At 37.6% G+C, this 19741-nt stretch overlaps 1 protein-coding gene across 1 annotated transcript in view; it reads right to left on the reverse strand.

Annotated features, from left to right (window-relative positions):
* CFAP54 (cilia and flagella associated protein 54) overlaps window positions 1–19741 on the reverse strand; it is a gene marked incomplete at its 5' end in the record, with an annotated part of 331419 nt that overhangs the window by 179293 nt on the left and 132385 nt on the right. The window contains 3 exon segments of the mRNA XM_081249749.1: window positions 1475–1705; window positions 11451–11551; window positions 11905–12019. Coding sequence (XP_081105875.1) covers window positions 1475–1705; window positions 11451–11551; window positions 11905–12019 — 447 coding nt within the window.

Raw genomic sequence — 19741 nt, forward strand, 5'->3', positions numbered from 1 at the left:
CTTTGCCAAAAGCCTTCCCTGTTAGTCAAGCAATCTAACTGCTTCTTAAATGCTAACCTAGTCTAACCCACATAGACCAGAATTTTATTTTAAACAAAATTCTGGAGAAACAGAAACTGGATCAAGTTCATTGTGGGTTTCAACCTGCATATTGTATCACTGGATTACTGAAATAAATACCCTCTTAATTCATATCCCTGTCACCATTCTTTCCTTCCTCCAATCCATTTGATATGTTGCTGTCAGAGAAATTGCCTATCATAGCCCTGCTTAAAAAAAAAAACAACTTAATAATCTTCCACTGTATATAAATTAAAGTTAAGATTTAATAGACTGTTAAGACCCTCCATGATCTGGTACCGACCTACTTTTCTAATCACTTCTCACCACTACCTTTCACAGGCCCTAGGCTCCGGTCAGACCCCTGGAGGTTCCCATCCTGTGTTTCCTACCTGGGCTCTTGATTCGTTCTTCCACCTATCTGAAACGCCTATTTCCCTGCCTGCACATTTCTAAATCGTGCCTGTCCATCAGGACCCAGGCCAAGTGGCTTCTCCCCGTGAAACCTTTCCTGTTGGTCTCATCAGGAGAAAGCCTCCTCCCAAGGAACAAAGACTTTATGTGCACTTCACTTTTTACCATTATTTACAATTATTCATGAACATTTGTGAGCCACACTACCAGACTCCAACTTGTATATCCTGCTCATCTTTGAAGGCCCATTGTACCTATCTCAGTACCTGGTATCTAATAGGTGCTCAACAAGGTGTTTTGTTTTGTTTTTTTTTTTTTTGGTCACGCTGTGCACTTGCAGGATCTTAGTTCCCCAACCAGGGATTGAAACACAGGCCCACGGCAGTGAAAGCTCAGAGTCCTAACCACTGGACCGTCAGGGAATTCCCTCAATGAGTTATTTTTCTCTTGTTCTTGTTTTTTTAAAGAAAGACTCTGGTTACATAGAGTTACTCTGGTTACATGGTATTCCATATTACGTATTTATGTTCTTTTTCCATCTCCTATAAACAACACTTTAGCCAAAGACAATCAACAAGAGCTGGAAAATGTCTTTGGAATTAATGACAGAAAGTTTACATTGTATGAGAAAATACAACCTGTGTTTATAGAGGCTTAAAATATACCTCTAAATGAAACAGAGATTTGCCTAATGACTACTAATATAATTTCTGTACAATTAATATTAAACTTCTCTTGGAAAATTCACTTTCCCCTTTCACTGAAAGCTATATTGACTAATATATTCAAAATATATGCAAATTAGTACTTCATAAGCACTTCAGCACTCATTTGGGGAAGATTCTGAGATAAGAAGTTTAAAAATATACCAAAGGTCAGTACAGACTGAAGCACTTTGTAAACCTCTTTAAGTTATCATCAGCATTGGAGCCCTAATCATAGAAATACAACCCATGTTCTTGAGACTAAAGAAGTATTATTCATTGATAATATACTCTACCTGACCATTACCAATGACGAACCAAATTTTATCTTTGTATGTTCCCCTAGCTCTGTTAAAAGCAGGTTGAAGTGTGCGCTTGCCAGATACAGGTTCATCTGAGCTTTCCAGGGCATCTCCTCAAGAAATATTTGATGAAACCTCTTCTTTTTAACATAATTTAATATTAAAGGATTCAAGTTATCTACCAGGAATCGATGTGCTACTTCTCGAACATCAGCTCTCTGATTTCTGCAGAGGGAGAAGGAAGTTTTGAAATTATACAAACTTCCAAACATTTAACAAAGAAGAATGAGTCCAATTTGTACAAAATACATCAAGTCACCTGACTACCCTTATGCAAATGTTTCTGGTTTATCTGTCATTTCCTTAGCGCTAAAAATGTGAACTAGGACAGTGAAGCAGGCACAAGGATAAACACTAGGGATGAAGACACTATGAATTGCCTTCAATTCTCTCTGATGTCTGTGTGCTAGGCTCAAACCAAACAGAGATTTTCTTTTCCGTCACCAAAAGGCCACTGAGATTAGACAACTAAATTTTAACATTATAATGTTCACATTCATCAACTAACTTCAATATTAAACAAGAAAATCATTTCTCTGTTCTGTTCCTTAAGGAAAAAAAACAATGGAGCCAAATTTTTTCTAACATTAGCTAGACTACAGAGGAAATAAAACAGTCAACTATACAACTATACGTGAAATAACTTCATATATCCAAATGCAGTGTGCTCTGGAAAAAACTAATATCTCAAAATTTAGCTAATAGTTTAGATTTTAAGTATAACATATATTCAATTTGTTTCAAATTATTCCTATCAAAATCTCAAAGTAGCCCACCTAATTTTTGTTTTTGCGGTACGCGGGCCTCTCACTGTTGTGGCCTCTCCCGTTGCGGAGCAAAGGCTCTGGACGCGCAGGCTCAGCAGCCATGGCTCACGGGCCCAGCCGCTCCGCGGCATGCGGGATCTTCCCAGACCGGGGCACGAACCTGTGTCCCCTGCATCGGCAGGCGGACTCTCAACCACTGCGCCACCAGGGGAGCCCAGCCCACCTAATTTTACAGTTACATAGTTGTTTATATGGCATGACTACTTCTTCAAAATAGTTTATCTTTTTCTTTTAACCCTTGACAATGTTGTTGCCTCATTGGTCTGTGCCATTCTACCTGATTTATATTGGAGAAGGGGAAAAAATGATCTCAACTGGTAAGTTAAAGTATCTTGCTCACTTTAATAGATAACATGTCTGCACCTGAATTAATACAACACACACACACACACACACACACGGAAGAAAAGGAAAGAGGGATGGATGGAAGGAAGGGAGATAGACGTTGTATAGACGTTGTTGCATGAGAAAAACAGATATTCTGAAGAATAAAGGAAGGAAGGAAACTACTATTTTTAATTTATTTATTTATTTATTTTTTGTGGTACACGGGCCTCTCACTGTTGTGGCCTCTCCCGTTGCGGAGCACAGGCTCCGAACACACAGGCTCAGCGGCCATGGCTCACGGGCCCAGCCGCTCCGCGGCATGTGGGATCTTCCTGGACCAGGGCGCGAACCCATGTCCCCTGCATCAGCAGGTGGACTCTCAACCACTGCGCCACCAGGGAAGCCCCAGAAACTACTTTTTGATATGTAGTGTTGACATTATCATTCAGTGCTAAATATTTTGTATTTTGTTGATGACTTCCTTTTAATCCAAAGTTTTTTGAGCTTTTTGCTGTTGTTTGGTTGTCTTAAGTAATGCTTTTTGGTTTCCAAACAAATGGAAATGTTTTAAATAACTCTACCTTAAAAATTAAAAATACAATTTCCAAAATAAAAATCAATCTTATTCCTGTGTGAAGAGGTCAAGTCACCTCAAAAGGCCAAGGAGAGTGACAGAAGTACCTGCATCTTCCCCGCCACAGAGGGTGAGATCATACAGGGAGATACTTCTCACTTTGGTGTTAGGATCATTTTGAGCTGGAGGTAAATGAGAATGAACAGATGCAGAAAGATGCCTTCTTGGAGGTTCCCTTATCTGATAGAAAATAGAAACTTCTGAAAAATGAAGAATGCCATAAATCTCCTCTCCTGGGAAGTTTTATGGCCATGAAGAGGGAAAATCAGAGTCAAGATGGACCTGCCCAAACAAGTCTTACTCCAATAGTTTCTCTCATATTTCTACCAGAGTTTGCTGCCCTTGAAAGCCTAAACCCCTTTTCCTTGTTTTGTCACTTTACCATAAATTTGTTGTTCTTTGGTTAAGATGCCATACAAGGGCTTCCCTGGTGGCTCAGTGGTTGAGAGTCCGCCTGCCGATGCAGGGGACACGGGTTCGTGCCCCGGTCCGGGAAGATCCCACATGCCGCGGAGCGGCTGGGCCCGTGAGCCATGGCCGCTGAGCCTGTGCATTCGGAGCCTGTGCTCCGCAACGGGAGAGGCCACAACAGTGAGAGGCCCGCATACCGCAAAAAGTAAAAAAAAAAAAAAAAAAAAAAAAAAAAAAAAAGATGCCATACAAGCCCAAGTCCCAACCACCCCTTTGAGTTACTCATCACTGAGTTCTCCCATGCATATGCAAACAATAATAAACTCCTGTTTGTTTTTCTCTTGTTAATCTGTCTTTTGTCAGTCTAACATTATAGAGTCCCAGCCAGGGAATTTAGGAGGTTAGAAGGAAAAATAATTTTTTCCTTGCCTAAAATCTCAATGAAGCTGTTAAAAAAAAAAAAAAAAAAAAAAAGAAGCTGGGAAGTAATAAGAATAAAAGCAAAAATTAAGGGCAAGGAAAATAAACACAATAAAGAAGACTTACAAAGACAAAATTTGGCTCTTTGAAAAAATGGGGAAAAAATAGACAAACCTCTGGCAAGATAAATCTCAAAAATATGAGAGAAGACAAAAATTAATGAAGTTAGGAATGAAATACAGGATGTAACTGTAGATATAGCAGAGATTCAAAAGGTAACATGAGAATATAATAACGTTTTATGAATATATTTGAAAATTTAGATAAAATGGATAATTTCCTAGAAAATAGAATTCATCAAAAGGAACTCAAAAAAAATCACAGATTCAGAGTGGCTATTAATCTTAAAGAAGTTGAATCAGTAGGTAAAAAATGAATGCATGTGTGCAGACATAATATGTTATAATAAAAATACATATTTGGTCTTTGTCCTTTGTTCCAGGTATAGAGCTCCTAAAACTTGGAGTTTCCTGAGTGATAGGAGTTTCTTGTTATTCATGATGAGCCCCTTTGGAACACACCTGAGTCTAGTAAGGTGTTAGACTCAGGTGCTAGTAAAGTGACCCAGGGTTGGGCCCCTAGAGAGCCTCAGGAGAGGGGCTGGCCACCAGAAAAATCAAACACATGATTTCTAAGTGGAACTCTCAGCCCCAACCCCCAGTCTCTGGGGACAGTGACTGCAGATTGGGTGTTTTAAAAACCTATGAACAATAAGGTTCAGAGAGCTTCCAGGCTGGTGAACACATCCACTTGCTGGGAGAGCGATGCATCACAACTTCACAGGGACAGAGGTTCCTGTGCTCAGGACCCTTCCAGACATTGTCCTCTGAGCCCCTTCATCTGGCTGTTCACATGCATCCCTTATAAACCAGTAAACGTAAGTAAAATGTTTTCCTGAGTTCTGTGAGCCATTCTAGCAAACTACTGAAGCTGAATGGGGTGAGGAGGAATTATGGGGACCCCCTAGTTTGTAGTAGGCTGGGCAGAAATGTGGGTAGCCTGGCCATCCCATTTGTGGCTGGCATCTAAAGCGGGGCCAGTCTTGTGGGACAGGGTCCTTCAACTTGTGGGATCTGATGCTGATTCCAGGTAGATATTATCAGAATTGAATTGAATTTTTATGCTATAGCTCTGTAAGATGTTACCATTAGGAGAAACTAGGCAAAGGGTTTTGTATCCTTGGATGTAGAATATCTTTTTTGACAGTTTCCAGTCTTTTTTATCAATGGTTGTTCAGCAGTTAGTTGTAATTTTGGTGTGCTCCTGAGAGGAGGTGAGCCCAAGGTCCTTCCACTCTGCTATCTTGTCCCAACTCCCTGAGAAGTGGTTGGTTTTGGAAGACACATACTATTGGAGTCAAAAGTGTGAGAAAAAAACACTGTGCACGGATTAACATTTATGTATTAATGTAATTCACTGCATAATCAGATTAAAGGAGAAAGAAATCTAAGTGAAGAAGAAATATTCAACAAGACTGAACACAATTCAGAAGAAAACTTTCAGAAAACAAGAAATAGAAGACATATTCCTAAATTTGATAGAGTATCTTCCCAAATCCCACATAAATATACCCACATAAATATGCCCAACTGATTTTTTGCAAAGCTGCAAAAGCAAATCAGTAGAAGGAGGACAGTCTTTCCAACAAATGGTACTGGAGCAGTTGGATATCTATGAGTAAAAACATAAATCTCAATTCCTTATACAAAAAGTTAATTCAGAATGGATCACAAGTAAATATAAAACATAAAACTATAAAACTTGGGGAAAAAATATATGACCTAGGGCTAGGCAGTGTTCTTAGATTTGACACCAAAAGCACAATCCATTAAAGGAAAAATTGATAAGTCAAACATCATCAAAATTAAATACTTTTGCTCTGTGAAAGACTATGAAGAGGATGAAAAGGCAAGCTACACACTGAAAAAAAATATTTGCAAACCACATATCCAACAAGGGCCTTGACCTATATTAGGATATATAAAGATCTCTCAAAATTCAATAGAAAAACTAAAAACAAACAGTCCAATTAGAAAATGAGCAAAAGACATGAACAGACACTTCACTAAGAAGATATATAGGTGGCAAGTAAGCACATGAAATGCGGTTCAATATCATGAGCCTTTACAGAAATGCAAATTAAAGCCATGAGACATCACTAACACCTATTTTAATGACTAAAATAAAAAATAGTAATACCACTACATGCTAGCCAGTATGAGGAGAAACTGGATCACTCAAACACTGCTGTGGGGATGTGAAAAGTACACCCACTCTGGAAAAAAGTATGGGATTCCACACAAAGTTAAACGTACACTTACGATACAATCTAGCTATTGCGCTCTTGGCCATTTATTCCAGAGAAATGGAGGTTTATGTTCACACAAAACCTGTACATGAATGTTCACAGCAGCATTATTCCTAACAGTCAAAACAATCCAAACAATCCAAATGGCCTTTAGTGTGTGAGTGGTTAAACAAATTGTGGTATATCCGTGCCACAGAATACTACTGAACGATAATAAAGTGAACTAGTGATGCACACAACTTGAATGGGTCTCAAAGGAACTGTGCTGAGTGGAAAGAAAAAGCCAATCTCAGAAAGTTACATACTGTGTGATTCCATTTTTATAACATTTTTGAAATTATAAAATTATAGAAATGGAAAACAGATTAGTGGTTGTCAGGGGTTGGGAGGGGGAGAGGAAGGGAGGTGGCTGTGGTTATGAAAAGGTAGCAGGGGGGCTTGGCAGGTAGATCCTTATGATAGAGCTGTTCTGCTTCTTGACTATGGTGATAGTCACACAAGTCTATAAATGTGATAAAATTGGGTAAGACTAAATACACACACTCATATGACTGCACAAAGAATTGCTATAATCTGAATAAGGTCAGTAGATTGCATCCATGTCAATTTCCTGTCTGTGCTATTTTTAGTTACGTAATTAATACTAGGAGAAACTGGGTGAAAGGTATACAGGTTTTTTCTGTATTATTTTTTGTAACTGCATGTGGATGTACAATTATCTGAAAATAAAAAGGTTTTAAAAATGCATGTTACAACAAGGATGTCCATAATCACAAACTCCATTCAAGATTAAACTTGACATCCCAACCTGTAGTCTAGACAAAGAAGTAAGAGGCTTGAGTGTTAGAAAGGATTAAGCGAAACTTTCATTTGTTCACAGTATGACGGTCCACGCAGAAAATTTGTAACTATGGAAAAATTACCAAGTTGTATAGAAGATCGAGTTGTTTGTAAATCAATCATATTCCTATATAAAAGAACAGAAGTATTCAAAAACATAATTTTAGAATACCATTTACACAAATACCAAAAAGCATTCCTTTTATGTAGCTAACAAAAGATAGATAACAGCTTTATGGAGAATATCATAAAAATTTATTGATAGATATTAAATAGGATCTAAGTATGTGGTCTGTCTACTAATAGAAAGATTCAATGTTGTTTAAAAAAAATAACTTTCAAACCAATCCATATATTCAATTCTATCTCCATCAAAATCACAAGCTGTTATTTCTTTTTGTTACTCGCAGCTATTCCAAACTATTTTGTGGAAGAATATCTAAGACGTGCATGAAGGAAAAGAACATACTGGAGAGACTTGTTCTATCAAGACAATAAAACTTAATTTAAAACCAAACCAAGTATGATGGTGTGATGTTGACTCAGGGATAGACAGACTAATGGGATAGGAAGAAGATTCCAAAACTACATATAAGACAACTTGCTAAATGACAAAAAGTGACAGTGATGACAGAATAGATTACTCAATAAAGGGAGTTAGTCAATTGGGTATAATGAAACTATAATGAAACTAAAAAAGAGGGGGAGAGGGATTCTTCCTCTCACCATTCATAAAAATTGATTAGAGTTAGATGAAATTCCTAATTGTAAAATCAAACATTTAAATTGATGAAGAAAATACCTTACTACCTGTTAGAGAAGAATTTCAAAAATAATAAAGAGAAATGTTGATACATTTGACCCAATTAACAGTTATAGCTTTTGATTTTAAAAAAGATGACTTTCAGGGCCTCCCTGGTGGCGCAGTGGTTGAGAGTCCGCCTGCCGATGCAGGGGATACGGGTTCGTGCCCCGGTCTGGGAGGATCCCATATGCCGCGGAGCGGCTGGGCCCGTGAGCCATGGCCGCTGGGCCTGCGCATCCGGAGCCTGTGCTCCGCAACGGGAGAGGCCACAACAGTGAGAGGCCCGCATACCGCAAAAAGAAAAAAAAAAAAAAAAAAGATGACTTTCAGGGACTTCCCTGGTGGCACAGTGGTTAACAATCTGCCTGCCAATGCAGGGGACATAGGTTCAAACCCTGGTCTAGGAAGATCCCTCATGCCGTGAAGCAGATAAGCCCATGTGCCACAACTACTGAGCGCAGAGTCCGCAAGCCACACTACTGAAGCCCGCATGCCTAGAGCCCGTGCTCTGCAACAAGGGAAGCCACCGCAATGAGAAGCTGCACACCGCAATGAAGAGTAATCCCGCTCGCCACAACTAGGGAAAGCCTGCACGCAGCAACGAAGACCCAGTGCAGCCAAAAATAAATAAATAAATAAATAGATGAATGAATGAATAAAAAAAGATGACTTTTAAAATGTAAATTGATGAGCCTCAAACTGGGAAAAGCATTAGTATCCAAACTTCTAAAAATAAATGAGAAAACAAAAGTTGCCAATGTGCAAAGGATCTAAACAAGCAGTCTTGAGAACAGAAAAACCCTAGGGTTTAAAAAAAAAACATGAAAAGCTGACTAACCTCATTAGTAATCAAAGAAATAAAAATTAAAATAACGAGAGAAAATTTCACAGCTCATAGGTCCAAAAAAATTTGAAAATTTGATAATAATATTAAGTATCAGGGAAGATGCTGACTAAGGGAAACTTGACATACCACTGATGAAAATTTTAAAGCAATTTAGCAGTATCTAGAAATGTTAAAATGTTCATATCCTGGGAACTACACTCCTGTGTATTTACCCCAGAAACTCTCACATGTGCATATGGAGATATATATAAGAATATCCTTTATAGCACTGTTTACATAATGGAAAGTTGGACTAGACTTGTGTATAATCAACATGAAAAAAATCTCACAAACGTAATAGTGAGGAATAAGAGCAAACTGGCAAAAAAAATTGTAAAAAAATAATACCGTATGTTATTTAGGGGCATATACATATATAATTGAAGTATAAAGTCACTTATAAGCATGGTAAATGCCAAATTTTGGATTGTATTACTTCTGGGATAGAGGGGGACAGAAATGCATCCCAAACGCTTTATATGGTATGCTGCATACTGGGTATATGTTCATTTGTTATATTAGTCTCCATACTCATCTAAAATATGTCATAATTAAATAAAGAAAAAGAAGGGATAATCAGAGCGTAGGCAAATGCAAACAAAAAGAAAATAAGAGTGGTTTAATTAATATTTATATATTGAAAATTAAGATCAAAATCACTAAACAGGTAAAGGAAAGCATTACATAATGAAGGTAAGATATATAAAGAATGTATGAGAATCATAAATGTGTACTCATGACAATAAAAGCTAAACATACCATGATAAGTTTTATGGTTTAAGTTTTATAAACAAGAACATTATCTGCCAATAATTAAAAGCAATTTACCAGTTTAATCTCCTGGCCACTCTTATCTAAATTACTACTATCACCACCTCCACTCCAGGCCAGTTACTCTATAGTATATCATCCTGTTCTTTTTTTTTTTTTTTTTTTGCAGTACGTGGGCCTCTCACTGTTGCGGCCTCTCCCATTGCGGAGCACAGGCTCCGGACACATAGGCTCAGAGGCCATGGCTCACGGGCCTAGCCACTCCACGGCATGTGGGATCTTCCCGGACTGGGGCACGAACCCGTGTCCCCTGCATCAGCAGGCAGACTCTCAACAACTGCGCCACCAGGGAAGCCCCCTGTTCATTTATTTTATAAAATTTATCAAAAATTTAAATTGTCTTGTTTCTTTTGCACAACAAAGGAAACCATAAACAAGACAAAAAGACAACCCTCAGAATGGGAGAAAGTATTTGCAAACGAATCAATGGACAAAATATACAAACAGCTCATGCAGCTCAATATCAAAAAAACAAGCAACCCAATCAAAAAATGGGCAGAAGACCTAAATAGACATTTCTCCAAAGAAGACATACAGATGGCCAAGAGGTACATGAAAAGCTGCTCAACATCACTAATTATTAGAGAAATGCAAATCAAAACTACAGTGAGGTATCATCTCACAATGGTTAGAATGGGCATCATCAGAAAATCTACAACCAATAAATGCTGGAGAAGGTGTGGAGAAAAGGGAACTCTCTTGCACTGTTGGTGGGAATGTAAACTGATACAGCCACTATGGAGAACAATATGGAGGTTCCTTAAAAAACTAAAAATAGAATTACCATATGACACAGCAATCCCACTACTGGGCATATACCCAGAGAAAACCATAATTCAAAAAGACACATGCACCCCAATGTTCACTACATCACTATTTACAATAGCCAGATCATGGAAGCAACCTAAATGTCCATTGACAGATGAATGGATAAAGAATATATGGTACATATATACAATGGAATATTACTCGGCCATAAAAAGGAATGAAATTGGGTCATTTGTAGAGACTTGGATGGACCTAGAGACTGTCTTACAGAGTGAAATAAGTCAGAAAGAGAAAAACAAATATTGTATATTAACGCACATATATGGAATCTAGAAAAATGGTACAGATGAACCGGTTTGCAAGGCAGAAATAGAGACACAGATTTAGAGAACAAAGGTATGGATGCCAAGGAGGGAAGGGGGGGGTGCGATGAATTGGGAGACTGGGATTGACATATATACACTAATATGTATAAAACAGATAACTCATGAGAACCTGCTGTATAGCACAGGGAATTCTACTTCACTTCGCTGTACAGTAGAAACTAACACAACATTGTAAAACAACTATACCCCAATAAAAAATAAATAAAAAATAAATAAAATAAAATAAATTAAAAAATAAATTGTTTAGTTGTGTCTTTGTTTATTTTGTGTTCCTTTTATTAGTATGTAAGCTCCCTGATGGCAGTGATCTTATCTGTCTAGTCTACCAATGTATCCCTGGTGCCTAAAATAATGCACAACACATAGTAACCCTCAAGTAAACATTTACTTAATTAATCAATCAATACCTTTCTTGCTCCGCCATTTCAGAAATAAAAGGATTTTTATTCAAAAATTCTCTTAGAGTTTCCTTTTTTTTAGATCTCTGTCTGGGCTTCACTTCTGTAGTCTTAACATGGGAGATAACAAAAATGTTACAAATCCAATTTAAAATCTTAACACAATACTATAATTCATTTGTACTCTAATGCTTATCTTTTGACATTAAAAGAGTGGTTTATTTATGCCCCTCAATTAAAATTATTATCAAAAGTAAAAGAAGTAGCCCTGTAGACAAAAAAAAATGGTTATAAAAATATCCTTGTGATAAGAATTAAAATATATTGCATAATTATAAAATTATGCTTGTTGGTATTCTCTTCTGTTTCACGTTATACTAAATTATAGTACAGCCAACCATCTCTAGATACATGAATCTCTTAAGTTCACTAACTTAAAATTCAAAATTTATATGAAACTTACTCTTCCAGTCTCCACTACTGCAGCGCTGAACTTCTTCATAGGTTTGATGATCTTTTTACACAAAGTATTGTCCTTATATTTCATTTTTTTTATTCCAAGTAGGGACTCATTCCTCCTAATACAAAATGATAAAGTCAGTTAAAAGGATCTGCAAGAATTTATAAAACTACCCCAAAGTAATAAACCTTTAATGAGTATTGTCACTGAAATTATGCTAGAAGAACTCCCAAAATTGGTTGTGTCCCACGCATAAATGAGACTATGATACTCCTGGTTGTCAATGAATAGCTAGCCTCTCAAAAGAGCAAAATGTAAATCACACCATAAAAATATGATGAGAGTTGAAGTAGGATCTAGGAAGAATAGAACTGAACTGAAAATAAAACGTGAACATTCCCCTTTAAAACTGAGAAAATAACTACATAAGGGTGACCCTAGACAAACTACCTTGCTTCCAACGGACTTCAGTCCTTTTAGTTCCATCATGTGCAAGCTCCCAGCCACTATCAACTTCTGGATATCAACAAGAGATAAGCATTTTAGATGACTACATTCATCCCTTGGTAACTGCAGGGGCTTGGTTCCAGGACCCCCTCAGATACCAAAAGCCAAGGATGCTCAAGTCTTTTATATAAAATGGCATAGTACTTTCACATAACCTACACACATCCTCCTATATACTTTAAATCATCTCTAGATTATTTAAAATACAATGTAGGCATCAGAGGTCAGATCCCAGGGAGAGGACTGGGGTTGGCTGCGTAAACACAGCCTGAAGGGGGCTAGTGTGCCACAGTTAGCCGGGAGGGAGTCCAGAAAAAAGTCTGGAACTGCCTAAGAGGCAACAGACCATTGTTTCGGAGTGTGTGAGGAGAGGAGATTCAAAGCACGGCATAAACGAGCTTCAGAGATGGGTGCAAGCCGCGGCTGTCAGCGTGGACCCCAGAGATGGGCATGAAATGCTAAGGCTGCTGCTGCAGCCACCAAGAATCCTTTGTGCAAGCACAGGTCACTATCCAAAACTCCCCTCCCGGGAGCCTGTGCAGCTTGCCACTGCCAGTGTCCCGTGATCCAGGGACAACTTCCCAGGGAGAACACACGGCACACCTCAGGCTGTTGCAACGTCATGCTGGCCTCTGCCACCACAGGCTCATCCCACATTCCATACCCCTCCATCCCCGTGGCCTGGGTGAGCCAGAGCCCCCTAATCTGCTGCTCCTTTAACACCCTCCTGTCTGGGCGAAGAACCCATGCCAGAGGACGACCTACATGCAGAGGCGGGGCCAAATGCAAAGCTGAACCCCAGGAGCTGTGCGAAAAAAGAAGAGAAAGGGAAATTTCTCCATGCAGCCTCAGGAGCAGCAGATTAAATCTCCACAATCAACTTGATGTACCCTGTATCTGTGGAATACCTGAATAGAAAACGAACCATCCCAAAACTGAAGCAGTGGATTTTGGGAGCAACTGTAGACTTGGGGTTGCTGTATGTGACTGACTAGTTTCTGATTTTTATGTTGATCTTAGTATAATTTTTAGCATTTGTTATCATTGGTGGATTTGTTTATTGATATAGTTGTGCTCTTCTTTTTTTTAATTACTTTAAAATTTATTTTATTTTAATAATATTTTTCTTTTTTTTTACTTTAATAACTTTATTTATTTTATTTTATTTTTTCTTTCTCCCTTTTCTTCTGAGCCTTGTGGCTGACAGGGCTTTGATGCTCTGGCCAGGTGTCAGGCCTGCGCCTCTGAGGTGGGAGAGCCAAGTTCAGGACACTGGACCACCAGAGACCTCCCGGCCTCACATACTATCAACTGGCGAGAGCTCTCCCAGAGACCTCCGTCTCAATGCTAAGACCCAGCTCCACTCAATGGCCAGCAAACTCCAGTGCTGGACACCCCATGCCAAACAACTAGGAAGACAGGAACACAACCCCACCCATTAGCAGAGAGGCTGCCTAAAATCATAGTAAGTTCACAGACACCCCAAAACACACCAACGGACGCGGTCCTGCCACCAGAAACACAAGATCCAGCCTCATTCACCAGAACACAGGCACCAGTACCCTCTACCAGGAAGCCTACACAACCCACTGAACTAACCTTACTCACTGGGGGAAGACACCAAAAACAATGGGAACTACGAACCTGCAGCCTGCGAAAAGGAGACCCCAAACACAGTAAGTTAAGCAAAATGAGAAGACAAAGAAATATGCAGCAGGTGAAGGAGCAAAGTAAAAACCCACCAGACCAAACAAATGAAGAGGAAACAGGCAGTCTACCTGAAAAAGAATTCAGAGTAATGAGAGTAAAGATGATTCAAAATCTTGGAAATAGAATGGAGAAAATACAAGAAATGTTTAACGAGGACCTAGAAGAACTAAAGAGCAAACAAACAATGATGAACAACACAATAAATGAAATTTAAAATTCTCTAGAAGGAATCAATAGCAGAATAACTGAGGCAGAAGAACGAATAAGTGACCTGGAAGATAACATAGTAGAAATAACTACCACAAAGCAGAATAAAGAAGAAAGAATGAAAAGAATTGAGGACAGTCTCAGAGACCTCTGGGCAAATATTAAATGCACCAACATTCAAATTATACAGGTCCCAGAAGAAGAGGAGGAAAAGAAAGGGACTGAGAAAATATTTGAGGAAATTATAGTTGAAAACTTCCTTAATATGGGAAAGGAAATAGTCAATCAAAACCAGGAAGTGCAGAGAGTCCCATACAGGATAAATCCAAAGAGACACACCAAGACACATATTAATCAAACTATCAAAAATTAAATACAAAGAAAAAATATTAAAAGCAGCAAGGGAAAAGCAACAAATAACACACAAAGGAATCCCCATAAGGTTAACAGCTGATCTTTCAGCAGAAACTCTGCAAGCCAGAAGGGACTGGCAGGACATATTTAAGTGATGAAAGGGAAAAACCTACAACCAAGATTACTCTACCCAGCAAGGATCTCATTCAGATTTGATGGAGAAACTAAAACCTTTACAGACAAGCAAAAGCTAAGAGAATTCAGCACCACCAGACCAGCTTTACAACAAATGCTAAAGGAACTTTTCTAGGCAGGAAACACAAGAGAAGGAAAAGACCTACAATAACAAACCCAAAACAATTAAGAAAATGGTAACAGGAACATACATATTGATAATTACCTTAAATGTAAATGGAATAAATGCTCCAACCAAAAGACATAGACTGCCTGAATGGATACAAAAACAAGACCCATATATATGCTGTCTACAAGAGACCCACTTCAGACCTAGGGACACATACAGACTGAAAGTGAGGGGATGGAAAAAGATATTCCATGCAAATGGAAACCAAAAGAAAGCTGGAGTAGCAATTCTCTTATCAGACAAAATAGACTTTAAAATAAAGACTACTAGAAGAGACAAAGAAGGACACTACATAATGATCATGGGATCAATCCAAGAAGAAGATATAAAAATTGTAAATATTTATGCACCCAACATAGAAGCACCTCAATACAGAAGGCAAATGCTAATAGCCATCATAAAAGGGGAAACTGACAGTAACTTAATCATAGTAGGGGACGTTAACGCCTCACTTTCACCAATGGACAGATCATCCAAAATGAAAATAAATAAGGAAACACAAGCTTTAAATGATACATTAAACAAGATGGACTTAATTGAGATTTATAGGACATTCCATCCAAAAACAACAGAAAACACTTTCTTCTCAAGTGCTCATGGAGCATTCTCCAGGATAGATCATATCTTGGGTCACAAGTCAAGCCTTGGTAAATTTAAGAAAATTGAAATCATATCAAGTATCTTTTCTGACCACAATACTATGAGACTAGATATCAATTACAGGAAAAAATCTGTAAAAATTTTCAAACACATGGAGGCTGGCTAAACAATACACTACTAAATAACCAAGAGATCACTGAAGAAATCAAAGAGGAAAACAAAAAATACCTAGAAACAAATGACAATGAAAACACAATGACCCAAAACCTATGGGATGCAGCAAAAGCAGTTCTAAGAGGGTAGTTTATAGCAATACAATCCTACCTCAAGAAACAAGAAACACCTCAAATACAAAACCTAACCTTACAGCTAAAGACGCAGAGGTAGAGAATGGACCTGAGGACACGGGGAGGGGGAAGGGTAAGCTGGGATGAAGTGAGAGAGTGGCATGAACGTATATACACTACCAAATGTAAAATAGATAGCTGATGGGAAGCAGCCGCATAGCACAGGGAGATCAGCTCCCTGCTCTGTGACCACCTAGAGGGATAGGATAAGGAGGGTGGGAGGGAGGCACAAGAGGGAGGAGATATGGGGATATATGCATACATATGGCTGATTCAGTTTGTTACACAGCAGAAACTAACACAACATTGTAAAGCAATTATACTCCAATAAAGATATTTTTTTTAAAAAAAGAATGATACCTTTTAATCATGAAAGCATTTAGCCTGAATTTTTTTGGAATAAATAAATTAATTAATTAAATACAATGTAAATTCTATATAAATACTTGTAAATACAATGTAAATGCTATGTACATAGTTGACGGGAGTGCAGCAAATTCAAGTTTTACTTTTTGGAACTTTCCGGAATTTTTTTTCGAATATTTCCGATCCATGGTTGGCTGAACGCCTGGATGCAGAGTGGATGCCAAAGGCGGACAGTACTAAATGTTCTCCCTTCCCCCCCAATCACCTGGAAGGATTCTCAACCTTGTTTTTTTTTTAATCTGCCATCGACCCCTGTGGTAACCTGTCCCCTTCTCCGAATACTGTAAGGTTGCTTATTATCCCTCCCTCTATTGGTACTTACTACCTATTTTCCTTGAAATTTACATATTTCCTAAAATCTGTATTTCTTCTGGTAAGTACTTGCTAGGTACAACACCACCCTGCTATAACATGATAAATGGGATCCAAAAGCTTAAATTAAATAAAATGTAAAGTCATTATTAACACAAGGTGAAGGAAATGACCAGGTGAACTAGCTACCAGTAGCTAGTTCCAGGGCCTGGGGTCCCAAACTCATTTTGGTCCCAGTAGTGGTCAGCCTCTCACTTCAATTTTGATAAAGGTGATCCTGGATCCTGTGCTTGGTTGTGACTCCAGCCAAGCTGCAGCAATTCCAAGAGTCTCCCAGTTAGTTGGCATTCATTTTGGCAAATATTTTGTCTGCCTGAACTACAAAGCTTGGACCACTGATCACCGGGGACTTGGGAATCTATCCTCTGCTCTGCTACTTGCATCCTGACTCTAGTTGCCTGCTGTTTTCCAACCAGCTTGTCTCTTCTCTACCTCCTCTCTCTCCCACCCCACCAGAATGCTTTTATTGCTGTTATTCCAGAAACAGGTGGGAAGGAGAGGAGATCATGGGTGTACACTTGGGCCACCATCTTCCCAGCCCTCTCAGCGTTCTCCCCGTGCTCTGCAGAACTCTCATCCACTGAATAAACTCCTCCACTCCTCAGCCTCTTCATAGACTGCTTCCTCCTAACTCTGACTGCTTTTTATTTTGTTTATGCTGTATTATGAAAAATATAGTACTTCTAAATTTTTATGTAATCATTATTGATCTTTGATTTCATGACTTATTGTTTTGATTACCTATATCACTGCCTGTTTCTGACCCAAAACATTAAGTTCCAATGACTGTCTGCCTATTATTTCACAAACACAAATCTGTTTTTCTTTATCTGACAGCACAAGGCTCTCTTTCACGCTTTTTTATTTTTTTAATATTTTTCATTATTCTAGCCCATTCCATACAAACTAATCTGACTGGAATTGCATTAAACCAACAAATTAATTTGAGAATAATAGAAATCTTCACAATATTCCATTTGCTTATCAAGTATGTACTATGTCTCTCCATTTATTCAAATCATTTTTTTTCACACCTCTTAGTAAAGATGTTTGGTCTTTATATTAGCCTAAGTCCCCTCACAATTCCTGATAAACTTAATCCTGTAGTTCACAGAAATGGGATCGTTTTTCCATTATATTTTCTAGTTGATACAGCAAAGCGTTGATTTTGCATCTACCCATCCTATGGAATTCTATTATTAATTCTGATAGTTTTCAGTTAATTAACTTAAGTTAAAAAAAAAGTAATAATTATTTACAGATATCAATCTTTCTTCTCTATTTTCAGAGTACTTCACTGTGGATTTCACTTGACAAACATTTTTGAGACCGTATTATGTGATAATCACATAAATTCTAATCCTAATTTCTATTTCTTATTTTAATGTGCTGCCAAGAACTTTCAGAACAATTTTAAATGATAGAAGGTATAATAGGTTTCTTTGTTGTATTGCATATTTTAACAGAAAATCTTCTTCTAATCCTAATTTGCCAGGAATTGCTGCTGAACATCACCACATGACTTTTTAGCACCTATAAAAGACTCCTTGGGGCTTCCCTGGTGGCGCAGTGGTTGAGAGTCCGCCTGCTGATGCGGGGGACACGGGTTCGTGCCCCGGTCCGGGAAGATCCCACATGCCACGGAGCGGCCCGTGAGCCATGGACGCTGAGCCTGCGCATCCGGAGCCTGTGCTCCGCAACGGGAGAGGCCACAACAGTGAGAGGCCCACGTACCGCAAAAAAAAAAAAAAAAAAAAAAGACTCCTTGGACTACTAATGATAATTATATTTAGATTTCCTACTATATTTATATTGAGAACAAAATCTACATTCTCACTGCTAAACTTATAAGCTAGTGTTTTATTTTTATTCTATATACTTCTAAATAAAGTTGATCTCTAATTTTCTATTTTTTTATTCTCTTTTTACAAAACTGTTATCAGAGCCTGCTGTGATAAATTTACTTGGAAACTATAACCATGCTCTGAAGTAGCTTTATGTAAAACAAAATTATTTGTTCCTATGAAGGAACTAACCTTAAAAAGGTTTTGAGCTTTCCAATTTTTTTTACTGCTTCAATAAATTCTTATAATTTAAAATTTTCCAGATAATCATCACTTCAGATTAGATTTTCAAATTTATTCATATTAAACTACATACACTGTTATCTAATGTTTAACAACTTCCAACTTTAAGACTATTTTCTCTTTGGATTACTTACATTTCACTTTTTCTTATTTTGCTGGCCAGAAAATTACCTCATTTATTCATATATTCAAAGAACTAACCCTAGCCAATTGGACTATTTTTAAACCAACTTAAAATTGATTAATTTCAGTTTTTATTTTTTATTTCTTCTTTTTGCTTTCTTAGATTTATTTTGTTATTTTTCCAATTTCTCAAGTCCAATAAAAGTTCATTTGATTTTTTTTTTCTCATTTAGTAAGTAACAGGAGCTTCTAAAGCTAAAATTTGTTTTTAACTGCTGCTTTGAGTACATTTGATATGTGGGCTTCTCATTAGCATGATTTTCAAAACGCTCTATAGTTTTAGATTTCTTTTTTATATATTATAATTATATACAATTATATATGCCAGTAATTTATTGTTATAAAATTATATAATTATATATGCCAATAATTATATATGCCAGCAATTTATTTTGTTATAAAATTTCAGTTTGATTGTACTGTAAGAGAATGTGGTCCTTACAAATTTTAGTCTAGGTGATTTATTGAGCTTTATTTTGCAGCTTAAATATTACATTTTTAAATTAAATAAGTGCTTTAAAGAGTATTTAATCTCAATTGGCCAGATATATTAAATTAATCTTATTAGTTATATTATGTACATTTTCTATGTCCTTTTGATCTCTGTCTTTTTAAAGTAGTACATTAAACTCTCAATATTACTGTTTCTATCAAATTAGCCTTGTCTTTTCAGCAGTTATTTC

The sequence above is a fragment of the Mesoplodon bidens genome (assembly GCF_964165515.1).
Source record: "Mesoplodon bidens genome assembly, chromosome: 11".
NCBI lineage: Eukaryota > Metazoa > Chordata > Mammalia > Artiodactyla > Ziphiidae > Mesoplodon > Mesoplodon bidens.